General features: G+C 56.3%; 1 protein-coding gene across 5 annotated transcripts in view; it reads left to right on the top strand.

Annotated features, from left to right (window-relative positions):
- The window catches only part of RNF123 (ring finger protein 123), a 128,939-nt gene that overhangs the window by 63,974 nt on the left and 38,820 nt on the right, over nucleotides 1-26,145 (top strand). For 3 of the 5 annotated variants that reach the window (XM_054033815.1, XM_054033814.1, XM_054033813.1), the window contains 10 exons: nucleotides 470-577; nucleotides 2,284-2,461; nucleotides 3,988-4,062; nucleotides 4,785-4,872; nucleotides 5,240-5,327; nucleotides 5,537-5,621; nucleotides 8,712-8,851; nucleotides 9,037-9,225; nucleotides 12,058-12,133; nucleotides 13,369-13,453. In XM_054033815.1, coding sequence (XP_053889790.1) covers nucleotides 470-577; nucleotides 2,284-2,461; nucleotides 3,988-4,062; nucleotides 4,785-4,872; nucleotides 5,240-5,327; nucleotides 5,537-5,621; nucleotides 8,712-8,851; nucleotides 9,037-9,225; nucleotides 12,058-12,133; nucleotides 13,369-13,453 — 1,112 coding nt within the window. Of the gene's footprint in view, nucleotides 1-469; nucleotides 578-2,283; nucleotides 2,462-3,987; nucleotides 4,063-4,784; nucleotides 4,873-5,239; nucleotides 5,328-5,536; nucleotides 5,622-8,711; nucleotides 8,852-9,009; nucleotides 9,226-12,057; nucleotides 12,134-13,368; nucleotides 13,454-26,145 lie in introns of those variants that run through there. The other 2 variants (XM_054033816.1, XM_054033817.1) reach the window with 2 other exon arrangements.

The following is a 26,145-nucleotide window of genomic DNA, read 5'->3' as shown; positions in this document are numbered from 1 at the left end:
TTTTGGGGCTGGGCACCGCCACATGCAGCACTGGGGCATAGTGGAAGGACACCTGGCTGGTGGTGCCACTGAGAAACCAGACAGGAAATGCCCAGAATGGTTTCTGGCTCAGGGCTCCTGCAGGTGGAGGGTAACTCCATCTGACCAGTCCTACAAAGGCCACCTCTTAGAGCAGGTGATTTGAAAGCACTTGGACACCTAGGGGCTAATACCTGGCCAAGGTTCCTGGTCCTGGGGTTCTTGCTGGTCAGGGCAGCGATGGATCCCACCTGGGCGTTGCTCTGCTTCTGGCTTCCACTCCCCCAGCCTTCACATGGATGCCTCTTGGCTGGGCAAGACTAGGCTCCGGCCCCTCTGTCCTCCCTTGCAAACCATAGAAGGGGGAACCTCTTGTGTCCTGTCCATTCTGCTCTGCACCGTGCCTGTCCGGTCAGGGAGGGGCTCCTCACACCTGCTATGCTTCTTTCAGAGGAGGGACATCTACGAGGAGCTGGTGAAAAGCCAGAAGGTTTTCTCAGAGAAACTCAACCACCTGAGTCGCCGGCTAGCCTGGATCAACGTCACCATCTACTCCAAGGTGAGAGAAGCGCGTGGTGAGAGGAGCCTGGGGGAAGGTGGGCAGTGGTTCAGCCTGACCCCTGTGAAATTCTGAGCTGTGGTTTTGATTTTGATGGACTACATGGGCCCAGAGAGTCCCAGGGGTAAACGTGACCCTGCCACTGTTCCTGTTTAAAACTCTTTAATGTTAATTTGGGGCGGGGTGAGCAGAGACCTCGGTCAGCTAGTACCATGGCAAATGCACCATTACAAACCAGTCAGCATTTCAGTAAAGATCTAGAAAAAGAAGGAAACCCAGTTAAAATACTGGAAATGTGAAGTTAAGTGGGGCTTTCATTGTAACAATATTTCTTCTCCTACCCTCATTCCCCCCCTTTGAGCTGTAGAGCCTTTCTCAGTAACCCCTCCCCCGGGACTAAGCCTTAGGTGGAAGTAAAGATGGTACTAGCTATTCTCTTTGGGGAAAAGAGAAACCGTGAGTTGGAATGGGCTGGAGCTGCCACTGCTGTTAAAGTTCAGTCCCCTTTCCTACAAAACAGAGCGAGACAAGCACATGAAAAGGGGAAAAAAACACAGAGAAAATGCAGCTTCCGTCTCCGGGGCTGGCTCTGACTTGCACCCTCGTTGATGGAGAAACACGGGCTCAGCATGTGGTCTGATCAGCCACTTCCGCACTTGGCAACTTGTCCCTGCACAGGTCTGTCCAGGGAATTGCTTTTAGCTGTGTTTTTGGTTACAGGCTTACAGCAGTGTTGCAGAGCATATGGTCCTTAAACAGAAGGAAAAAGAGGGCTAGGAAAACGTAAAGCAGGGGGGAGGAGGGGGAAGAGACAGACACCAATATCTTCATCCCAGGGGGTGATTGGGGTTTAGCTGGAACTGGTGGAGACAGCGATGTGTTTTGGCTCCCTTTCTCTGACCCAGTCTGGTCAGAACATTTTTCAGAATTCGGACAGTAAAGGCCCAGTGGTGGCTCCTGGAGGCCCTGGAAATTGTGAGGGTGACGGCTCACTACTTTTGGGCAGTCCATCTCCCAGCTAGCATTTGTTGTTCGGCAGCTTTTTCGTTTGTCCCCAAAAGTCTTTTAAGGAACCTCAAAAAAAGTAATGGGCAAAATAGCACCTTCCCTCATTATTTTTTACCATTGGGCCTAATTCTCGACACCAGTTTTGGGTTACTAACTTATGGTCCCATTCCTCTTTTGTTTGCCAGGCATGATCCTAACCCAGTCCTTGAGTTATACCAGTAGGGCTTTTTGCTTGAACAAATCCAGTCCTTTTCTTTCTCTTTTGAATGTTTTCCCATGAACATTTATTGTTATAGTTATTGTCTAGGCAGCTGTTGATCCACTGTGTCATGGTGTACGCGTAAAAGGTCTAGTTAGGTGCCTGCTGAATCTGCTTATGGCTGACCAGCCCAATTTAAGGGTGACGCAGCTTGCTAGAAGTTTTACAGATGCATCCAGGTGTTGTCTGAGTTGGAGTCCAAGATGACAGCACTCTGCTTTCTTCTTTCACGCTTAGCTTCCATTCTCTGGTTCAAAGCTGCTTTGGGTTGAGCTGCCCGTGGCTATCCACATGGCATGGTGCTGGGGCTCTCCACTCAGTTTTCAGCCTCTTATCCTTCATGCCCACAGCAACAGTCACTTTGGTATGTTGCCTAGAACCTTTTCTGGCCTGCCTGGGGTGGAAGCTGAGTCTTTCGTGGCTGTGTTCTCCCCGGCAGGAGAAGATGCAGGACATATACTGGTTGCTGCGAGTGTGCATCCGCACCATTGAGCACGGGGACAGGACGGGCTCGCTCTTCGCCTTCATGCCGGAGTTCTACCTCAGTGTGGCCATGAACAGCTACAGCGCGCTGAAGAACTACTTCAGCCCTGTCCATAGCATGGAGGAGCTACCCGGTGAGGAGGGGGCTCGCGCTGCCATCACTGCTGACTTATGCTGGGCTGGGCATGGTGCTGGGCAGGACAAAGCTGCGCCCTGGCTGCGAGCTCCCAGGAGACGGCGGGGCTGCTTCCCCTGCCATGTGCTCATCTCTGCACCGAGTGCTGGCCATTTCCTGGGGGGGGGAGTGCAGCTTGTTGAGTTAGACTGGAGTTCCAAAGGGGCCCATTGGGATTTCCTGGGCTTGGTCACCTGCTCGCCCTCCGCCTGTGGCATTTGGGGACCTGCAGGCAGCCAGGAGACCAGGCTGTCTTTGGCCATTGTATTGCCTTTATTGTATGCTGCCCCTGCTCCTGCAGTGTGTTGTGGAGTTTGCCCTGTGGGTGTCTAGCTTGCCACAATGGTGACTGGGGTGGGGGGGGCTACTCCTGGCTCTTTGCATAGCCAATGGCAATGCAAGCCTCCCTGTTGAATCCTTTGGGTCTGAGAGCCAGGCTGCCCAAGCCTGCTCCAGCGCCCCCTGGTTCTGTGCCATGTGCTCCTATGTCAGGGAGGAGGCCGTTCGGTGTGTTGTTCTGGCGGGTTTGAGTGAAAATCTGCTTGCTCTTTGAGGAGGGAAGGAGGGTGGGCAGGCAGGTGGGTGATACACTGCTTCTCTCCCAGCGAGAGGCAGCATGGGGCCGATGTGGGCATCCCCCTAGGATGAGGGCTGTGCCTACTGGGGAGCGAGAAGGTCTGAGGGCGACGCTGGCCTGGGCTCTGTCAGCGAGTGCAGTGCCTGGCCTGGCTGGCCCACTGCTGCCGAAGTGCTACTCCAAAATGGCCCTGTGTGTACAGCTGATTGAAGGGACTCCCAGACCTGCCAGCTCCTCTTATCCAGCCCAGCCTGGTGTGCCATGGAGCCAGAGCCCTGCTCCTGAAGGGTTCAAACCCTGAGGCAGAGAATGGTAGTGTCCAGCATCCCCAGTGGGGGCCCACCCTGGCAGTGTTTTCTAGCAGCGTGTAGCACAATGTTACATTGCTCCTAACTGTATCCCTTGAGCACATGGGCCACTCAGGGCTGCATTGCTGAGCCAGCTGCAGGAGCCATACCCTTTGTGTTCCCAGCTCGAAGGGGCAGTTGGGCTCAGGAGTGCTATCCTGAGCATCCCGGAGCTGCCTCCTGTCCTTCCCTGCTGTGCTGGGGGTTCCCTATGTCCAGCACCCCTCATCCCCATATGCGCAGCTAAGACTTGGAACTGTTGGTTATTTGCATGGCTGGCCTTTTGCTGAATTCTCCAGGCACCTGGCAGCCGCTACATCCGGGGAGGCTGACTCAAAACGGCCCCCTCAGAGCGATGATGTCAGGCTCTCTGCAGACTCAGGCAGAGATGCCCTGTCAGTTACTGTTCCCATGGTTATCGCTGCCCCACATGGGTGAGACTTAGTTATATTACATAGGAACCGACTCTGCCGCCCAGCTCCGCAGCAGGGGTGGTTCCCGTGGCTGCCTGAGGGCGTGGGACTGTGCCCCTCTCCACCTGCTCAATCCCTTTCCTTGCAGGCTATGAAGAGACTCTGACGCGTCTTGCTGCCATCCTGGCCAAGCACTTTGCTGACTCCAGGATCGTCGGCACTGGTGAGGCTGCTGTCTTGGGGTGACTGGTGACTGCTCTGCCTGTTGGGGGTGAGGGCCCGGCAATGACCAGCCCCCAGCTTGCTGCCAGACCCTGCCCTGGAGCAGCAAGGGGCTGCTGGAGTGCAGCAAAGGGGGCAGGCTGGCTGTGTCAGGGCTGCTGGGCACCCTGGCGTGGCTTTCCTAGCAATTGCTGAGGTTATTGCATTAGTAGGGGAAGGGAAGGGGGGCAGAGAGTCCTAGCTACTGGCATGGGGTGGGTTCTCCTGGGCGGGCTCCTCTGCCGATGGCAAACCCTGGGCAGCTGCCTGGAGGTTCTCAGCACCATCCCTGGAGTCTTGGCTGGGTGCAGACTGGCCATTTCTCAGAGAGGTCTTGCATTTCCCAGCTGCATGGGGTAGGGGAATCCATGACCTCCCCGTTGTGCAGGTGATGGGCAGAGATGAGCAGGGACTAGGCAGTTCCCCTGTGACTGGAGAAGGCCTGAGGTGGCTCCAAGCTTGGCCCCTGGCCTGGCAGGGCTTGGGAGGCCGCAGGATGGAGCGATCCTGCAGGAGGGGACCCGTTGCCTGTGTTACTAGGGCCCTAGCTAGCCCCCGGATTGTACCATTTAAAATGCCACTTGTCCCTTCTGCCGGAGGCCAGTCCCTTCCCTGGCTCCCTGCACTGCTCAGCCATGGGCCTGGCCCTGCTGCATCAGCCTAGCCCTTCTCATCTGCCCTCAGACATCCGGGACTCTCTGATGCAGGCGCTGGCCAGCTACGTCTGCTACCCACACTCGCTGCGGGCCGTGGAGAGGATCCCAGAGGAACAGTAAGTCGCGACCCGCACCCTGAACTGCCATGGGGAGCTGGGACAAAGGAGCTAGGACTGTAAGAGTGAGTGTCAGGACAATGGGGCTGAGAGGTCCCTGGGCTGGAGCAGGCTGGGCTAAGGGCAGTAGCAGTGATTATGGCTGCTGGGGTAGATCAGCTGCAGACTAGCTGGGGATGGGAAGATATAGCTTAATTTTAACCCGTCCCCCGGGTGTGCCGCAGGTGCTGGTCCCGCTCCTCCCCCGGGTGTGCTGGCCCTACAGACATTGGTGCCCTGCCATTCTCCCTTCCCACTAGGAGCCCCGAATGTGCCACCCTACCCTCCCTATATTCCTGGCTGCCAACCTGTCCCTTCCATCTGGTAGGCGAATATCCATGATGAGGAACCTGCTGGCTCCCTACGAGCAGCGGCCATGGGCGCAGACCAACTGGATCCTTGTTCGGCTGTGGCGGGTAAGGTCCCACTACCTGTCGCTGCCAGGAGCCTAGTCCCATGCCTCTGGGGCCATCACTCAGCTGCAGGCTAGAGGTATCAGCCCTCTCCCTGGCAGGCTGGGCAGCACCTGCGGTGTCCCCTTCAGCCTGCCTGGCACAGCTCAGCGCTCTGCCGTGGTGGCCTGGGGAGCCCTGCCCTAACCTTTCCCTTGTCTCCCCCGTTGCAGGGCTGTGGGTTTGGATACAGGTACACGCGGCTCCCGCACCTGCTGAAAACCAAGCCCGAGGATGCCAATCTCCCCAGCCTGCAGAGTGAGTGGGGTTGGGGCAGGGTCTTGCACCGGGGCGCTCACAACATTGCGGGGGTGAGGGTGTCTGGTGCTGGAGCGCTCACGACATTGGGGGGGAGGCTGGGATCTGGCGCCAGGGCAATTGCGGCTGTGGAGGGGGAGAGTGGGGTCTGGCGCAAGACGCTTGCGGCATTGGGAGCAGTGTGGGGGGGCCAGGGTCTCATGCTGGGGCACTCACAACCTGGGGAGAGAGTGGGGTCTGGTGCCAAGGTGCTCACAGCATTGGGGGCCAGGGCAGCTGGCCGCAGCCGGCTTTGCTGCAGCAGTGACTGGAGCCGTGTCGCCCTGTCTCCAGCCAACCGGGAGTTGGAAGGGCCAGTCTTGGTCTGTTCACTGGGGAGCCAGCAAGTTCTGTAAGCAGGCCATGCTGTTCCCAAGCGCCCCGTCTCCACCCAAGCCCTGGGCAAACCAGCTGCACTAGTGGCAGTGGAGGCCACAGAACAACAAACAAATCCAAATGTCACACAGCCACCCAGGTGCCTGGCATGCCCACGCAGGGTGCTGGTTAATAGAGGAGTGACTGTGGCATCTTCCTTTGTCCTCCCTTTGTCTGTTCCCTTTGCTGCTCAGCCCCTGGAGCTCTGCTCCCTACGTGGAGCTGTGTGAGGGCCACTGGGCCTTGGGGGCGTGCGTGTGTGTACACGCGCACACAAGCCGCTGGGTCTTGGGGCGCATGTGCAGCTGGGCTCTGGAGGGGGGGCTGGGGGGGAGTGTGTGCTCATACAAGCCGCTGGGCCTCCGGTGGGTGTGGGTGTGTGTGCGTGCGTGCACGAGATGCTGGGCCTCGCTCTCATCCGGTGGAGAGCTCTGGTGATGCCAGGTCAGCGGCTGGCGCGCCGCTCTGGGTGTGGGTGTAGGGCCCTGCAGCCATAGGTACTGCACCCAGGCAGCACTGCCCCCTCTGTAATGCCACTCTCTTGTGTCTCTCTCTCTCTCTCTCTCTCTCTTGGGGGCTCAGGAGATCTGTCTGTTGCTAGCCTCCAGCGTAAGTTAGCTGTTTGCTCGGCCCTGTCTTGTGTGGTGGTGCAGTAGCTCTTAGTCCCCTGGTGGTGCTTCCCCTCCAGGTGTGCCTCTGGCCCTCCCCCCACCCACTCCAGTCCTGGTGGGAGCCCTGGCGGGGGAGGGGCTCCTTGGCCTTCATCTCAGGTCTGTGCCAGGGAGAGGGGGCAGCTCATGCCAGTGCCCTGAGCCCCTGCTGCAGCTGTGCAGAGGGGAGCCACTCACCTAGGGCTGCCATCACCATAGGGGTGGCTTTGTGACTCATGGAGCAGGGCGGCTGCCTCCTGCCTGAGAGATGGGGGAGTTGCTGTGACTGGAGGGTGGACAGAGCTGGCAGATCCTGGGTATGAGCTGCACCAGCCTCTGCCTTGGCCTGCGGGCTAGAGAGCGCCATGGCAACATCCCCATGTCCCGTGCTGGCAGCTGTGTGGCACGCTTGCTGCACCCCCAGGGGCAGCGGTGGTGTGGCTCTGCTCCTGAGTGCCCCTGCATCTGATTGGGAAAGATCTGAGCAGGCAGAGGAATGGGCCTGGCTCCTGGCACTGCTGGTCTGTGCAGCCCCTGAACCAATAATGAATGCTGCTCTAATTGCAAGGGAGCACGTTCCACAGAGGTGCCCTTGGGTCCTGCCCTCTGCCTGGGTGGGGCAGGGGTACAAGGGGCTGATTCCAATGCAGTTCCCATTTGCATGGGCTGTGTCTCAGGGGCGGCTTGATGGAAGTGCTGCTCCCCCACCCCGGAGCACCAGGTCCATCTGCCAGAGGCGCCCCCCAAGCAGCTTGAGCCATTGGGAGTCCATCCAGGCAGTCCACGCTGGCGTGGCCCTGGAAAGCAGGCCCACCTCCCTTAGACCTGGGCATCTTGGCCCTTGCTAGAGGCAGGAGGGAGTGTTCAGAGGAGCAGCGCGCTGCCAGGCCAGGCACCCTTCCATCCCTCAGGAGGGCAGGGAAGAGTGCCCTGGTCTGCAGCATGCGGGCTCCCTGCTGCAAGGGGGAGGGCAAGGGCCAGGAAGCTTCAGGCCCTGCTGCTCATTGTCTGAGCCAGTCCCAGGGTCACTGTTGGCTCCAGTCAGTCCCTCCTGGGAGCGGGGCTCTGGCTGCTGAGAGCAGGGTGGCTCCACTCAGCAGGACATGTGGGGGCACTGCGCAGCAGCTGCAGGGAGCTGCTGCTATCTGCTTTCCCTGCCGGGGCTCTGCCCCACACGCAGGAACATGACAGCTCTCCTGCTGTAGCAGGCATGGCTCAGTGCTGGGCCCTGCGGCTGTGGCAGTGATTAGGGGCTGCGGTGCAGTGTCCGTTCCCCTCCCTTCCCCTTCCCTGTTGGGCAGTACCTAGGCCCGAGCCCCAACTGTGCCAGGGAGGGACGCTGGCTGAGCCCCATTGGGCCCCAGTGTGTTTGTCCCGGGGGCTGCCAACGCCGAGAGGGCTGAGCCGGGGAGCAATGGTGGGAGTGCCAAGAAACGGCCTTAGGTTCTCTGCAGCAGCCTGCCTGGGCTGCGGGAGTGCAACCCTGGGGGAGGGCTCTGCCCCATCTTAGGGAGGGAACACCTTCCTCACTGGCCTTCTGAGTGCAGCCGGGCAGACCAGGGCCCACGTGAGGGCGTGGGTGTCTGAGCGCGGGGCAGCGACTGAGATGCTGGCATCAGGAGAGTTACTGCTGAGCTGGTCTGGGACTTTCTGGAGCCGAGCATGAGAGGCTTGGTTAGCACTTGGCTGCAGGGCTGCTGTTCCCCTGGGAGGAAGGAAGGGAGCAAGAGCCGTGACGGTGCACAGCTGTGGCCCAGTTTATGCAGGGCAGTGCTGGCAGCCCACGGGCAAGCTCTGCTCAGAATAGTCTGTGCACCTAGCCTTGCAGGGCACCTGCCATCTCTACTCACTGTCCAGCAGCCAGGCACGAGGGGCTTCATGCTCAGTCTCCTGCCTGGCCTTAAAGTGCTGCATGGCACCAGGCCTCTGCCTACCTCAGCTGCCCGCCTCCCTGAGCTGGGCATCCCAGGCTGCCCCCTGCCCCAGTGCTGGGTCTGCCCTTGATTCGTCTGCCCTTTGGTCCTAGAGCCGTGCCCCTCCACCCTTCTGCAGCGGCACATGGCCGATCTGCTGTGCAGTGACTGCGACATGGCACCCAGCTTCCTCAACAGCGTCCTCAACCAGCTCAACTGGGCCTTCTCGGAGTTCATTGGCATGATCCAGGAGGTGAGTGCCGGGGCTTGGCTGGACGGCACCTAGCGGGGACCCCAGCGGGCTATGCAGGGGTGGGTTCTGGGAGCCAGGCCAGGGCAGCCTGCCTACGGAGTCCAGCAGCACAGCCCTGATGGGCGCATGAGTGGGTGGAGGCCTCTGTTCCTTTCAAGGCCCTGTACTGAGCTATGCCCGGGCAGATCCAGCAGGCAGCAGAGCGCCTGGAGAGGAACTTTGTGGACAGCCGTCAGCTGAAGGTGTGCGCGACGTGCTTCGACTTGTCCGTGAGCCTGCTCAGGGTGCTGGAAATGACCGTCACACTGGCCCCCGAGATTTTCCTCGACTGGAGCCGCCCCTCCTCGGAGCTGCTGCTCAGGAGACTTGCCCAGGTACATCCCCATGCTGGGAGCCGATGGAGCAGGCGAGAGCACCCCCTGCTGGGGGCAGGATGGCATGAATAAAGAGCCCCCTTCCCGGGTGTCCCTGTTAAAACTACCAACCCCGGGATCCAGCGTCAGTTTCTCAGGCTGATGCACCTGCGGGCAGCTATTGTGGGAGAAATCTGGCTGACTCTAGGTGCTGCCAAGCCCTCCTGTGTGATTAAGCTTTTCCAGCAGGCACCTCATCAGCCCCCTACCCCACAGAAACCCGTCCCAGGCAGAACTCCCTGCAGCCCCATGAGGGAGACGAGATGAACGCTCTGGACTGCACACTGAGGACCTCCCTGTGCCAGTGGCTTTCACATGGTAGTCGCTCAAATCATGCGGCGATGGCAGTTGTACAAAGCCCTGAGAGAGAGGAGATGCATTCATCTGCTTGCTGTGAACCCAAGGGAAGCAAGGGAGGGGATAGCTGGCCTTACTTTGAACCTGAAATCAAGTTAGGTTGGGTATTCCAGACCTGGGCTCACACTCTTGCTGTGCCAATGCCCTTCAATCCTAATCGACAGCCCTCTGCTGTTCCAGTCCCTAGCTTCCAGCCCTTCTCAGCTCTGCCAGTGCCCCCGGTGACTGACCTGCAGCCCCTTGCTGTTGCTGTTCTGGGATTTCCTCCTCCCCAGCTCTGCCCTTGCTCCTTAATCATGACCCACTGCTATTCCCACCCTGGCACCTCCATCGCCAGCCACAGCCCTGTGGCTAAAACTAGTATAACTAAAGTCAGTTTAGCAACTTCCCTTCTGCAGTCCGCATCTGCACGTAGCCTTGAACTGACATAATGCTTGGTTTTACAAGTCCCCTTTGGTGTGCAGAGCAGCTGCACTAGCAGCTTATTGAAATGAGGAGTAAAAGGTGACTTGACCCCAGGCCAAGTTCCTCTGCAGGGAGAATGTGGCTGTGAGCAGAGGGCTCTGACGTCCAGCAGCCAAAGGCAGAGCACGAGCCAGGACAGGTCGTTGAATTTGGCAAAGATCAAACGAAGCATGACCCCAGCTGTCTGAGTGAGGCCCTAGTCCCTCAGAGCAGATTGCCTGGGCTGGGGGGATTCTCCGTCCTGGGAATCTGTAAATCAAGACTGGACGTCTCTTTCCCAGAGCTCTGCTCTGGCCAGTCACCAGTCATTGGCTGGAATTGCGAGGTGATGTTCCCTGGCCTGCTAGGCCCAAGGCTGTACTAGGTCCTAAGGCTCTCTTCTGTGTCTCCACTCTCGGAGAGGTTGCTTTGGGCAAGGCCATGTCATCTGGCCAGGGTTCCATGCAGAGGATGCTGTGCCAGGAGTGACTAGGTACAAGCCCTCTGGGGCCCACATTGGCCAGCTGAGCTGGCAGAACAGCTCCGAGCCCAGCCACCTGCTGGAGCGCAGGGGCATGCCCCTCGCTTCCTGTATGCTCAGGATTGTAATCGGGGGGCTGCAGGAGGGGTGCAGTACAGGAGAGGGGAGCACCACCAGCAGCATTCCCCAGGCATGCTGTTGTGTGCCATGCCTGTGTCCCAGGATAGACCACAAGAGGGTATGCTGGCAGGGTCAGACGGTATGTAGCCAGGGCGGGGCCTCGCTGCCTTGAGTGGGGACACATAGTGAAGGGGGTTATACAGATGCAGGTAGGGCAGGGTGAGGGCTGGGGGGGGGGAGAGTGAGAGTGGGCCTGTCTGCTCCCGTGGCTCACCCTGCTGCAGACAGGGAGCACTGGTGCCCAGGTGGTGCTGGCACCAGACCTGCCCTGTGCCATGGGGGTCCCGCTGGAGCCGGCCCTACTTGGCTGCACCAGGGATTTGCTTTCAGCTGAAAGAAGAGTAGCCATGATGGCAGCAGAGCAGGCGTGCTGAGTGAGTTGAGGTGGGCTGTGTGCTGGAAAGGGCACGCCCAGAGCCTCAGCTGTCCCAGTGGGGGTTCACCCTGGAGCCTAACAACATTCAGTTTCACAGCCAGGCAAGGCAGAAGTCTGCTGCTCGTCTGGGTGGAGCTTGGTTGTATGTGATTGCTCAGCAGCCTCCTGGGCCTGAGCTGTTCCCTTGCTGTGCTTGGGGACCAGCAGTGCTAGTCCTGTTAGATCCTGGGCTCAGCAGAGAGCTCCTCAGGCCATTGGCAGCTGTTAGCCAGCAAGCACCTATACCCAGCCCTGCTCACAGCTGGCACTTGGTTGGCCCACTCTTGACTAGTTCTGCCATTGGCCACGATGTGGCCTGGGACTGTAGCTTCTCCTTGGTGAGAGCTTCCTTCGGACTGACTGCAGCCTGGAATGCAGCCGGTGTGACTGCCCATGTGTTCAGCCTCTCACCGCTGCAGACTGTGGCCCATTGCCCACCAGGGGCTACCTGCACTGTGCGCCCTGCTGAGGTGCGTGTGGCCTGCTGGGAGTCAGTGTGCACCCAAAGAGGGAGTGTTGCGCTGCTGCTGCTGTCCCATGCAGTGCAGCTGCACTGTCCACTCCTGATGAAATGCTGCATGCTGGGAGCTGCAGTTCCCCCAGGCATCGCCCTGGTAGGGATGGGAGGGCTGCAGTCAGCTCTGTTGTGCTCTGCGGTGTGGATCCTTAGCAATCCATGGGATGCGTTCAGCCAGATGCCTCTTGTCTGGCTGGCGGGAGGTTCAGGAGTAGCTAGTGGAAGAGGGGCTATCTCCTGCCAAGGCCCTGCACGTGGCAGGTGTGCTCTCTGAGGGAGACATGTTGACTTGGGGCTGGGACTGACAGCTGGAAAGGGGCTGCTCCGTCCTGCTCAGGCGGGCTCCCTGTCCAGGAGATAGGAACAATCTCTCCTGACATCTCTCTTGTCCCCGCACAGCTGTTGAACCAGGTGCTGAATCGGGTGACAGCCGAGCGGAACCTGTTCGACAGAGTGGTCAACCTCCGGCTGCCAGGTGAGTCACCCTTGTTGGGCCTGGCTGCCTCCTTGCTTGTCAGGAACTCACTGGTGGCTGTGCGGGGGGCCCAGGGGATTCAGGTGCTCCCCCTTGCCAATGGAGTGATTTGGCTGTGTGAGTGCTTTGCAGAGATAGGCCCGGTCTGTGATCTTCTGGGGCTGTCATTGGGTGCTGGGCTATGTACCGGGAACCTCAGGTGCCGCGGGCTAGGGATATAGCGGGGGACATTCTTCTTCTGAGTCAGACAGAAGGGTGACCTGCCAACCCAACCATGGGTACTTGCAGGACAGGCTCTAGGAGCTGTAAACAGGACTTCTGAGCATTGTGCTCACTCCCGATTCCTTGGCTGTTACCATGAGACCCTCTGTCCTACCGCAGGTCTCTCTGTCTCCCTCACTTCCCCTTTGGGTCCTGGCTTCTGGGGTCTCCAGGCACCAAACTCTGAGCAGCTGTTAAACTGCTGCCATGTGGGCACTCTAGGGAACTGGAAAGGGAGCTGGGATGGGAGTTGCCCGTGGGATGGGAGGTGCCTGTAGAATGGAGGCTGATCTCCCTGCATGCCCTTCCCTGGCACAGGCAGAAGTCCTTGTCTAGTTACGCGTTGCTGAGTCTGTCCTTGGGCTGCGCGGCTGGATTTGGGGAAGGACAGTGCTGTGCTAGCAGCCACCTGCTGTCCCTGCATCGCAGACTATCTCACCACTTGCATTGCCAGGGGACGGCTGAAGCATAGCCAGCAGATTAACCAGCATGCTGCTGGGAAGTAACTGGAGGCGAAGCCCCTGGGCCATGTGGTACTGCTGAGTCAACCTCTCTCTCCTCAGGGAATGATGCCTCATCAATGTCCCCTGTTTCCTTGAGACACAGCTCATCTACACTCCCCGTGGGAAGGCTCCAGTAGGCGGGCCCCCCCCATATCACACCAGGGCAGGGCACCAGCCCCAGGGTCGAGGGGAGCCCCTCTTTCCTGAGGCTTTGGAGAAATCAGTGCTGGCCATGGGGAGATGCCTGCGACCAGGGTCATGTGAAAGGTGCTTATGTGGTTTGGGGGAGGAGGAGGCAGCGCCTCTGGCCCAAGGCTCCCCCAGCGCAGCCATGGGTGAAGCTGAGGTGAGCTGCTGCAAACAGAAGGATGGCTGTCAGGCTGGGGGTACAGAGCCGGGCAGGTGCTGGGGTGAGGTACGGCCTGGCCTTCCCAGCCATGGTCATTGCTCTGGCTTTGCTCTGTCCCCCAGGGCTAGAGAGCGTGGATCATTATCCAATCCTTGTGGCTGTGACGGGGATTCTGGTCCGACTCCTCATGGACACTGACTTCCAAGGGTGAGTGACTCCTCCTGCAAGAGGCAGTGTCGCCATGAGGCTGTGCTGTAGTGTAGCTGGAGATGGACTCAGCCCTTCAGAGCCTGGGGATGGGAGTCCCTGCCGGGTGTGTGCTGGTCGCTAGGGCCAACATATCTGCCCCACAAGGTGGGCTGGACAACACGTTCACTTCACTCCCTCTGTACTGGCCCAACTGCTGCTCTGCCCTGCCTCGGCTCTGCTGAGACTTCTTCCGTCTCCTAGGCCTGGCTGCCCAGTGATGAGCTTCCAAAATCCTAAGAACCAGTTCCCTACCGGTTCCTCAGCGGCACTTTAGCGGCTGGGGGGCGGTGTCTTCACTCGCTCTGGGTGAAGTACCTGCCACTGAAATGGCGCCGAAAACCCGGAGCAAGTGAAGACACACACACACACCCCGCCACCAAAGTACTGTCGAGGACCCGATAGGGAACCGGTTCTTAGGATTTTGGGAGCTCATCACTGGGCGGGCAGGCCTAGGAGACGGAAGGAGACCCGGTAGGGAACTGCGCGGTGAGTACAAACCGCACGTGCCTGTCTCTCTCCTCCCCTCCCCCCCCCCCCATCATTGGACTCCAACCCATGTCCTGCCCCCAACTGCCCCCCTCAGAACCTGCAACCCATCAACCCTCCCCTGCTCCTTGTCCCCTGACCACACCCTCCCGAGACGAGACCCCCCACCCTAACTGCCCCCCAGGACCCCTCCCGCTCCCTGTCCTCTGACTGCCCTGACCCCATCCACCACCACCCCAACAGACCCCCCGAACTCCCACGCCTACCCAATCCCCCTCCCCCGTTCCCCGTCCCCTGACCACCACCCCCAGAGCCTCTACCCCCTCCAACTGCTCCTTATCCAACCCCTCCTCCTGGCCTGGCCCCCTTACCATGCTGCTGTATAAGGATGCCGTGCGGCCGCTGGAGCTCGCAGCCCCACCCCCTTACCATGCCGCTCAAAGCGGCAGGAGCTGCAGAGCTGCCCAGAGTGCTGGCGGCACATCATGCTGGGGCTCTGCGAGGGGGAGGTGGGAGAGCGGGAGAGGGGCCGGGGGAGCCTCCCCAGCTGGGAGCTCAGGCGAGCCGGATGTGGCCCGCGGACCGGAGTTTGCTCACCTGTCCGCCCCTTTAGGAACCGGTTCTACATCAGCTTCTAAATTTAACAACCGGTTCTTGCAAACCGGTGCGAACCGGCTCCAGCTCACCACTGCCTGCCTAGCCATGTAGGGGGCAGGCGTGCTCCCTTGAGCACAGAGCTAGCCCTGCTGTCCTCCTGCCGCAGCGCCCCCACTGCTCCGAACACCCCGCTCCTTTTCAGATTGGCCTGTGTCCCATGGCAGCAGCGAGCAGACACCTGCCCAGCCTGCTGGTGCATCACCTCCACTGTGCTGCTGTCTGGGGTGTTGCCTTTCTTCTTAACTGGTGGCAGTTTAGCCCTCAGGCAGGGCTGCACACACACACGTGTACACCTCTAGAACCAGCTGTGTAAAATACTTCGTGGCCCTCATCGCCGTAGCGTCTGGGGGCCACTCCAGCTCACGTATCACTCCCTAGCCTCACTGGGGCAGGGCAGGGCTCCTATCCTGCTCTACAGATGGCAGCTGATGGCTGGAGAGCCCGAGTGACTTGCTGAGACCAGGGAGCCAGTTGCAGAGTAGGGAACGGAACCCGGGTCTCCTGTATCCCAGGTTAGTCGTCTACCCCATGCGCTAACTGCCTTTCTAAGCTGGCTGTTCTCAGGGTGTCCTGGCAGGAGACTCAGCCCTTTGTGTGGCTGAGATGGAGCCTGCTTTGGCAGCCTAGGTGAGTCAGGAGAACAGCTCTGCTTTCCGGGGTCCCAAAGCCTTGATGTGCTGTTACTATAGGAAATGGCAGGGTGGTGCCATGCGACCCTCGACTTTTCCATGTGCAACCTTCTGCCTCCCTCGGTTGGCTCTGGGCTGGCGGCTTGTTAGTGCCAGGGTGGTGAGCTGCCCTTCTAGGCTCCAGGTGGGCTGCCTAGCACTGGGCACATACAGATTGAGCTCACCTGGCCAGGCGGGGGCTTGGCACTTGCCTTGCCTTGCCTCACATCAGTCACAGGTCCTGGCGTGGCCACTTCTCTCCAGTCCCCATCCTGGCCAGCACTGCTGCGAGGCAGGGCCAGCTCTCCCAGGGGTGTTCTGGGTGGATGAGGGCTTGCATTGGCTGTGTGTGAGGTAGGCAGGGGCTGGAGGGACAGCTGGGAACTATGGAGATCCCAGACGTAGCCGGGAGCAGCTCCCAGTGTCCTGCTCCTGCCCCACGGCAGGAGGGGAAGGTGTTGAATCCTTGCTGTCCTTGTGTCGCTGTGGTGTAAGGAAGTGACACAAATGCCTGTAGTCCACTGCAGCAGCCTGTGAGCAAAGGGGCCTCTGAACTAGGTGCCCCCTGAAATCACCATGCATGGAGCTTACTGTGCGGAAGGGGCTGGCAAATTCATGAGTGATTTCACTGGCCAGGTGGCTGAGTGTCATGGCAGCAACAGTTGTTGCCCTCTTTCAGGCTGCGCTGTGCCCAAGCACACTGCTGTGCTCAAGGCCATATCCATGAGGCCAACAGCATGGACAAGCCCTGTTCAGGGAAGGGGAGCAGCACGGTCCTGCCAGGCAGGACACCCTCTGCTCCTTCTTGTCTCAGAACGCCCAGGGGCCGTGGTGCAGGCTGAATGCATGTCCTACAGGCTCTGGGTATATATGTGTGCTTCCTGCTGAGAGCCCAGCCCATGTCCAGGTGGGCTGCTCAGGCTAGCTAAGATCCGCTTGGCTTTGTCTGTAAACGCACGTGCATTCTCCCTGAATGCCTTCTGCCTCCGGCTCTGCCTCGTCCCCTGCTGGGAGCCCCCAGTCCCCATCCTCCGCATCCCACTTTCCCTCTGTGCATGTGGAACAAGTTAGTCCCTGGCTTTGCAGAGAGCAGAGCTCCATCTGGCTGGGCCGCTCAGCCCTGCAGTCAGACTCGCTCTGATTCTTCTCTCAAGGACTCAAAGATGTACACAAATGCATCTAATTATATCCTGTCTCCTGCGGTCCCTGCACCAGTCACACAGCCCTGAGCATGACTGTGCCAAGTGTTCAGCGCAAGGTCACTTATCAGTGGCCTTTTCTGCTTTGCAAATGCAAACAGGCTTTTCTCTCCCATAGACTTCCCAGAACTGCTTGTTGTTGCTGGCAGCTCTCCCTTTGGAAGGGGCTCAGCACTGTGATGGGGAGTGAGCTCCGGGGGCACCTCCCTGCTGTGGCCTCCACAGCTCCTGCTCCTATTCAGGTTGCTGGACCTGTCAGCCAGAGGGAGGGGCAAAGGCTTTCCTTTGTGCCCGCAATCAGACCCATGCAAACTCTGGGAGGGCAGCACGAAGAGCGTGGTGTTAGGGGTATGCAGGGGCCCAGCGGAGCCTCCATAAGGGGACATGTGAGATCCCAGCTCGACGCTTGGCAGCTGGCAAGGCTGTGGGTTGGCACTTGGTAAAACCCATCTCTGTCCTTATGTGAACCAAGCAGTTCTGACGTGAAAATCAGCAAGGCTTCCAAGCTGTGGAACCTCGGCAGGCCCCTTCTTGGGCCCCCTCTTCCTCTCTCTTGCTGGCTGTCAGAAAGAAGGGTGAGCAGCAACCCCGACCATGGACACTACTAACCCTTGGAAGGGCAGGCATCATATTCCAAGCAGTGAGGCAAGCGCCGCCCCCCACCCCACCCCGACCCCCTGAACAGTGCACATCTGAGTTAAACCTCATGGTTGGAACAGGAGTATCCAGATGCCCTTGGGGGCAGTGGCTAGCAGCTCAGACGGGATTGCCATGTGGCAGGGCAGTGAGCAAAACACAGCGACTGTAATCCACCCCCCCAGGCATCCCTGTGTGGAGGCAGCAGCTTCCTGGGCGGCATGGACCTAAGCTCTGATCCCATCTGGCAATTCCTGTGCTCCTGAAAATATCAGGGAAAGTTCCTTGCACTATGGCTTGTTTAGTCAGGAAAACATCTCCCCCAGGGCTGGGATTGGAGCCCTGTTGCTTGGGGCATTTATGGTTAGGCTAGACCTGGCCAGGCCCAGAGGGACCTAATAGAGCTCTTCCATCGCTGCGTGATTTTGTTTGCCTGTTGTTTGATCCATAAAACCCTGCACTCGCTTGTTTGCAGGGGATATTCCTGGGCTGGCATTCTCCTGTTTCAGAGCTCAGGCGGCTGCAGCCAGGGCAGGAATACTCAATGGGCCGCTGTTGCACTCTGGCCCATGCTTTGGCTCCTCTTGGAGTACAGGGGCCTGGACCCCACTCCCATGACTGAATTGCCCTGAGCTGGAGGTGGTGTAGTGGCCAAGTGAGAGGAGAGTTCAGAAGGTGCCTGACAGGAGGGGGCCTGGAGCCAGGCAGACTCAGCTGGTGTCTGAGTGTAGCATCAGAGAGCAGTCCAGTTACCCCAGCAACGCATTGCCATGGGGCAGGAGGCGACAAGGCATCTCATTACAGACCTTCTCTGGTGGGACGAGCCCCCTGGAGCCAAGAGAGGAGCGTTTCCCCAGCAGAGCTGATGAGAGGACCTGCACTGACCATCATCCTATTTCAGGGATGGACAGAGTGGGCTCGAGAGAAGCACTGCAGTATTTAATACCTCCGGTCACACTGGTGTTAATTGTGGTGAGTCATAGCTCTCCCATCACACCCTGTCCTACTGCTCATTATACAGCTCTCCCTGGGTCGTTGTTACCACATGACTTCCCAATGCTTCCCGGAGGGGGAAGCAGAAAAGGATGGCTCTAACTACCGGTGTTCAAGTGTGGGGAGCATTCTCTGCAAAGAGAATCGGGGGCTTGTTTGACTGGGGCACAAGTCCCAGTGCTTTACATCTCTGCTTTGGCTGGGCAGGCCACTTTTATCACTTTGGAGACCTGGATTCCAGTTTGCTTGAAATCACTAGGGAAGCTGAGTTTGGCCCCATGTAATCCCTCCTGGATGTCAAGTTCAGCACCAGCATTTTGCTGCTCGGCAGAACAGAAGAGTAGCGGGGGGCTGAGAGTTGGATTGAGGGGCACTGACAGCTGTGTTGGGGGAAGCCCAGGCTAGAATAGCAGAGACTGCAATGCCAGGCCAGGATTTGTCAGCAGAGCTGTGGGGAGCCCTGCTCGGTGCGCCCCTGCCTTGGGCTTGGTTCTAGTTATTGTTGATCTGTTTTTACTAGCACAGAAATGTACTAATGAGAACAATTGACAGATAGGGCTGGCCGCAGCAGGGCTGCCCGCAGTGGGCCAGTGGTAAGGGATTAAATGTAATCCCTCCTGGAGCAGCTTTAGGGAAGGGCCCTGCCACACCTGACTCCCCTGCCCTGCCAGTTCAGACCCTCTCCCATAGTGGGACAGCAGAGGGAATGGGCCACAGGCTGGTGTCGGGGTGCCTTGTTTCCTTTCCCTCGGTGGCAGCCTGGCAAGGGATGGGGCTGGAGGCAGGGAGCTGGCACCAAGCGGCAGAGATCAGGGACTCTAACAAATCCAATGAGTCCCTGAACCCGGGTCTCCAACAGCTGCCTGTGCTGGTGAGAAGCCATGCTCTGGTGTCCAGCAGGGGCCAGCGCACCACCTGGTATAGACCATATGACTTCTGTTGCCTGGCCCATAGGAGTCCCGCTCCACCCAGTTGGGGAGGTGGCTGCTCCGCGTGGAGTGAGACTGTTGCAGAGATTCCCTGCTGCATTGGTTTGCAATGCTGAGTGCCAGCAGCATCTGTGCCCGTTAGGCAGCAGTGGCTAGCTGACCCGCACCCTCCCCTTAACTCTGAATCAGGGGCTGAGAAGCTGAGCACCCTGGCATGTATCTGTCTCTCCAGCACGGCTTCCGGTGCCAGGCCATATGCCCTTCCCCATGCTAGGCAGAGCTACTTCCAGGAACTGGAATAGGCCTGGCTGGCATGACAGCAGCTGCCATTCGCACATGTTGATAGCTCCTGCTTTTCTTTCAGCTGGCATATTGGTGCAGGGCAGGTGGGTGGTGTGCTTCAGGGCCCCCATCCTGGGCATCACCATCTCCCGCTGTTCCCACCTTGGCGTACTGCTGGCCACCATGAGTCTGTCCCAGAGCTCGGACTCAGTGCCATGGGCAGCTTGGTCCAGAGCTGGAGTGCCGGGCAGCAATAGCATGGGGAGAGGCACGGGTAGGGGTCCCATTGGCTGATTTGGAGCCAGGTCCTAGACACACATGGACTTGCAGTGTGGAGGCCAGGAGGCAGAACAGCCCCAAGTGTTGGTCCAAGCCGCTGAGCCTGTGGCAGTCTCATGCCTGTGTGTGTCTGCTGAGTAACTGAACCGATGTTCTACTGAGCAGCCCTTGGAGGGAGCTGAGAGGAATAGCATTGACAGAAGGTAGAGCTTGTGTAATGACACTGGCAAGAGCCAGGAGAGCTTCCTTCTCAGTGCTGTGTGGATCACCACAAGCTGCCCAGACACCTGGCCGTGGGTGCTTGCACTTCCCACCTCCTTCCTCCTCCTCTCTCCCCCTCCCCCACAACTGGGCTTTATAGAGGCCCTGGATCTGGGTGCTCACTCTGCCTGTAGGCAGGCTGGGGTTGCTGGTTTTCTCATTTCCCCTGGGCTCTGGTTCTCATTCCCCTCTGACTCTGGATGGATTTCTGGCACCCATGTGATGGGACACAAGTTGTATCATGTTCCTTACCAAAGTTCCCTGATAAATAGAGCCGTGCCCCTAGGGATGCCTCTGGGCATGGTGGTGCCATCCCGGCATGAAGGAGATGCGCTGGGGGCAGCTGCCTGGCAGCTCTGCTATGGGAATTCTGGAAGGGGGATGAACAGGTCCCCTTGCCCCTCCCAGATGGCAGGGCTGTTGGTGGGCCCAGCACTGGCCCCAGCTGGGGGTCTCTCTGGCACAGCATTTTGAGGGACATGGGTGGTGCAGCAGAGCACTCAGCGCCCCCTGCAGGAGTTAGCCAGAAACGCTACTTGCTGGGCTGCAGCATCTCTCCCTGCCCTGCCCTCCTAGGAGGTGGATTGCAGAGGCGACTCCGCAGCTGCGCCCTAGCTCCCCGGCCTTTGCTTGCACCGATTGTGTTCAGGCTGTTGTGAGCTCTTCTGCATCTGTGTGTGTCCCTGCACACGCCCCACTGAGACTGTGCAGATGCTGAGGCAACGATGCTCTCTGGGCTGCCTCCCTGCCCAGCTGCAGCCCCAGGGAGCATGGGGAGCCCTGGAGGAGATCTGAGCCTTGACAGATAAGCCCTGCTCCTAGCTGTCCAGCCTTTGCTGTGCTGGGGATTGGCTCCCCCTACCCCCAAAAGCTCCAGCAACTCTGGGAACACACAGGCGCAGCCAGGATGAAGAGAACTAAGGTGTCCCCGCTTGCTTGGGGTGGGTCTGTCTAACCTCCAGAAAGCCCTTCAAGGCTCCCCCATCCCTTGGCAAGAAAGCTGGCATCTGCCCCTCAGGAGGGCTAACGAGTGTTGGGATACCCTGGGCAGAGCTGGCCTGGGTGCTGTAGTGCCAGTCAGCACAGATGGGGGATGCGGGCATGGTTGGGGCTTTTCAGGCACTGGCTATCCAATTCTCTTCTCAAGGGGTGCGCTGTGTGTCAGCAGCCATTGCTGGCGTGTCACGAGAGGCAGCCACAGGGTCTGGGTTTGATTGAGGGGCAGAGCTGCCCTCCCACTGGCAAGAACAGCTGGAGCTAGCCCCGCAAACTAGGAGCTTGCATCAGAAAGAGGCAGGAGCCAGCTCCCCGGGCATTGGTGAGGTGGCATCTGCCCAGGTGGGAGATGGACAGGACAGTCTCTGCTCCAGAGAGTCTGAGCCAGAGTGCAAAGGGGTGGAGCTGAGGCAGCTGCACTACTTGTGTTTTTTAAGTGTGTGAGAGAATTTGGCTTTCATGGCTCCACTGGTAACCTTCCTCCAGTCCAATAGTTCTCCTTTCAGCATGGCCTGTTGCCTTCTCTCCTTAGCCAGTTCCTTATTGGCTTTCCAATGCTTGTGCTGATCCCCCATCTTCTCTCATTTAACTAATAATTTCCCATGTGGTACTGTGTCAAATGCTTTACTGGAGTCCAAGTGTATTAGAATCCATTATTCTTTGAGTGCTGGTTCCCATGTGTATTCCACATATGGGTATGCATGTGCTCACGTACCTCAGATCAGAGATTTGTAGCATGTAGGGTCCATTGATCCATGCATGCACAGTTGTCTCCTCTTGCTCCCAACCGAGGGCATGAAGGCTGGCACAGACCGACGCCTCTCCAGTTCCTTCTTATTGCCATGTGGCCTGAGTCAGAATTCTGTGTCCATTACAATCTTACTCTACTTTAATACCTGTAAATTTATATTATAAATAGTTTTTAGTAAGTTTAAACTTAGTTTTTCTATTGTTTCTATAGTCAGTATAGTTAGTTCAGTTTTCCCCACTTTGGGAGCTTCTTCCCACGAAGGAAGACTATGCCAAGTGTCCTGGGGTTTAAGAACTGTCTCCTGCCCCTGTTTCTTCTCCGTCAGCAACAAACCCCAGCACTGCCTTGGGGAGGCTTATGTCACCGCCAAGTGCAGCATCTGACGCTCCTTCCCTCCTCATGCTCATGAGGGATGAGAGCTCCATCTGTGGAAGCCCTCACAGAGCAGGCCAAACGGTTCTATTCGGATCTGGGCTGGGGAGACGCCCCGTACACCAGCCTCAGACTGTGAGCAGCGTCTCTCTGAGCATGAGCTCTGGAGTAGAGGCCAAAACACATAGTCTTAAGAAACCCTGTCCCAAGAGTAGGGGACATGAATATAAGCATAAGGACAGGTTACTGTCCAGATCTCCTTCTAAGAGAAAGCATCCCTCTCCTTCATGCTCAAATTCAGGTGAGTCTTCATTTGTGGGTCCTAAGGAATTAGGCCCACACAAACCTTCTGTCCAAGAAGGAAAGGTGTGAAGGAAAAAGGATCCAATGGTATCAGTCCTGGTTCCGTCCCACAGACCAAAAGATCGGTACCATCTGGTCTGGGAGCTCCATACTGGACCCCATTCTGTGTGGGATCCTCTTAGCACCAGATCACTGGACACCCCAGATCCGCTAGTCCCCTCCCTAGGACTCCCAAAATACCATAAAGGACTTAAACCTTTATCTCACAGGATATTTTTGCTCTGCCCTATCCAGAGTCTCCTGTTCTATGGGGTTCAGTTGTACTTAGAGACATTTCTACCCTCAAAAAACCCACATTAAAGAAAAGAGTCTTCCCCTTCTACGTCCACAAGCTGGAGTATCCTCCCACCGCTACCAATGGCACCACTGGTAGAGCAGGACCCTACCTTTTCATTGAGCAAATCCAATGCTCCAGACGAGCCTCCCCGTGAGGGAAATGAGCCCAGACAGAACCCATAGGAGGCACAGGGGAGGCTGGGGTGTGTCAATCTCCTCACCGGATGAGGTAATTGCTCCATCCTCCCCTTGCCTCTCCAACGACCACGCGCAGTACCAGGAGCTGTTACAGAGGGCAGCAAGCGAGCTTCAGATATATCAAGGAGGTCTAGAACACACAGCATAGTTTACTGAACATCCTTCAGCCTTCTGGTCCTACTAGGGTGGTCCTTCCAGTGAATGAGACCATTTGGAAACCCACCAGGTCTATGTGGCACATCCCTGCCTCCTGTGTCCCTACCCCAAAGAGGACTGAAAAATGATATTTCATGCCAGCTAAAGGGGCAGAGATTTTATTTACTCATCCAGCGCCCAACTCCTGAGTGTTGCAGGCAGCTACAGGGAGGTCCAGAGCACAGCACCCCAAGACCACCCCAACTGACAAGGGTGCTAAATATCTTGACCTCTTGGGAGGAAAATATTTTCATCAGTTACTCTCCAATTCAATGTTGCTAACTACCAGTTATTAACAAAGTACCACTTTGCAAATTATTCTAAATTTCTGGAATTCAGAGACAAACTTCCTCAGGAAGACAGAGCTCAGTTCCAAGCCCTCATTGATATAGGCAGATTGGTGGCTAAGACATCACTCCAAGAGGCAGTGGAGAGCCATCACCACAGCAGTAGTCATGAGGCATGAATTGTGGCTGCATTTTTTGTGGTTCCCCAGGAAGGTTCAGCATGTCAAAGGGAAGGTTCTGAATGATAAGTCTAACGTCTTCAATGAGAGGTCAGTATGCTCTCTTAAGGACTCAAAGACAACCCTCTGCTTCCTAGGTATTTACACTTCATCCTCGAAGAGAAGACACCACAAGCAAACTTAGACCCAGATTTTCCCCCACAGACCTTTCAGCACTAGTGCCCTTATGAGCCACTACGCAAGCAGAATTCAGAGACCCTAATACATGGCTTCTTTCACCTCTACAGTCACTGCCCAGCCCCACAAGTATTGATGCCATGCCCGGTGTCCTGTCTCCAACAGAGGCTAGTAACAGAGCTTAAGGGGGAGTGAGCGGAACAAGGCAATTTTTAGAGAGATCCACCCCTATGTTCCCTTCCTTGCTTCTGACAGTCAGACATTTATGTTCCCGCTGAGTAAGGGGTTACATCCCTGACCACCTTGGCTAATTGCCATTAATGGACCTATCCTCCCTGAATTTATCTAGTTCTTTTTTGAACCCAGTCATACTTTTGGCTTTTACAACATTCCATAGCAATGAGTTCCACAGGTTAACTGTGCATTGTGTGGAAAAAGTACATCCTCTTGTTTGTATTAAACTTGGGTGACCCCTGGTTTTTAGTATTGTGGGAAAGGGCAAATAAATTACACTTCTCTTTTCACTTTTTTCACACCAGTCTATCCTATCACCCCTTAATCATCTCCTTTCTAAGCTGAACAGCGCGGATCTTTTTAGTCTCTCCTTGTATGGAAGCTGTTCCATTCCCTTGATTATCTTTCTTGCCCTTCTCTGAACCTTTTCCAGTTCCATTACATCCTTTTTGAGATGGGGCAACCAGAACATCATTATTCCAGGTGTGGGCGCACCATGTATTTTTATAGTGGCTTTATATTTTCTGGTTTTCCGTCCTTTTCCTAATAGTTTCTATCATTCTGTTAGCCTGTTTGACTGCTTCTGCACACTGAGCTGAAGTTTTCAGAAAGCTATCCATGATGACTCCCAAGATCTTTCTTGAGTGGTAATAGCTAATTTAGAGCCCATCATTATATATGTGTAGTTGGGATTATTTTTTTCAGTGTGCATTACTTTGCAATTATCAACACTGAATTTCATCTGCCATTTTGTTGCCCAGTTTTGTGAGACCCCTTTGTAACTGTTCAGGCAGCTTGACTATTTTGAGTAATTTTTTATCATCTGAAAACTTTGAGACTTCTGTTCACTCCCGTTTCCAGTTCACTAATGAATATGTTGAGCAGGACAGGTCCCAGTATGGATCCCTGGGGGACCCCGCTGTTTACCTCTGTCCATTGTGAAAACTGACCATTTATTCCTACCTTTTTGTTTCCTGTGTTTTAACCAGTTACTGATCGATGAGGGGACCTTCCCTGTTATCCCGTTATTGCTTAATTTCCTTAAGCAACTTTGGTGAGGGTTTTTGTCAAAGGCTTTCTGAAGATGCACTATATCCACTGGATCACCCTTATTCACATGTTTATTGACACACTCAAAGAATTCTAATAGATTGGTGAGGCATGATTTCCCTTTACAAAAGCCATGTTGACTCTTCCCGAACAAATTATGTTCATCTACGTGTCTGATCGTTCTGTTCTTTCCTATCGTTTCTACCAATGTGCCGGCTACAGAAGTTAGGCTTACTGGCCTGTAATTAAATAAATATATATATATATAAAAAATCCTGGATATAGTGCCGGGATTGCCTCTGGAGCCTTTTTAAAAATCAGCATTACATTAGCTACCTTCCAGTAATTGGTTCAAGTGATAGGTTACATACCACACTTAGTAGTTCTGTAATTTCATATTTGAGTTCGTTTACAACTCTTGGGTGAATCCCATCTGGTCCTGGTGACTTCTTATTGTTTAATATATCAATTTGTTCTAAAACCGTATTCTAGTGACACATCAATATGGGACAGTACTTCAGATTTGTCTCCCAGAAAGAATAGTGCTGATGTGGTTATTTCCCCCACATCCTCCACAGTGACCACAAAGGCAAAGAATTCATTTAGCTTTTTTGTAATGGCCTTGTCTTTCTTGGGTGCTCCTTTAACACCTTTGTCATCTAGTGGCCCCACTGCCCTGTTTGACAGGCTTCCTGCTTTTAGATAGATTCATAGACTCCAAGGTCAGAACAGACAATTTGAGATCTAGTCTGACCTCCTATATAACACAGGCCAGAGAACTGCCCCACAATAATTCCTAGAGCAGATTTTTTTTTTAATCCAATCTTGATTTAAAAATTGCTGGTGATGGAGAATCCACCACGACCCTTGGTACATTGTCCCAGTGGTTAATTGCTCTCACTGTTAAAAATGCATGCCTTATTTCCAGTCTGAATTTGTCTAGCTACAAGTTCTGATGCATTTAAAAAAATTCTTACTATTTTTTTTGCATCTTTAGCAAATTATTTCTCAGATTTTTTTTTTCTTGGCCTGCCTTCTTACATTTAACTTGTCGGAGTTTGTGCTCCTTCCTATTCTCCTCATTAGGTTTTGACTTCCAAATTTTAAAGTTTGCCTTTTTACCTGGCCTCCATTACTATGCTGTTTAGCCATTGTGGCATTCTTTTGGTCCTCTTAGTCTTT

Source organism: Malaclemys terrapin, chromosome 7, assembly GCF_027887155.1.
Source record: "Malaclemys terrapin pileata isolate rMalTer1 chromosome 7, rMalTer1.hap1, whole genome shotgun sequence".
NCBI lineage: Eukaryota > Metazoa > Chordata > Testudines > Emydidae > Malaclemys > Malaclemys terrapin.
This window is presented reverse-complemented; position numbering and strand designations above follow the sequence as displayed.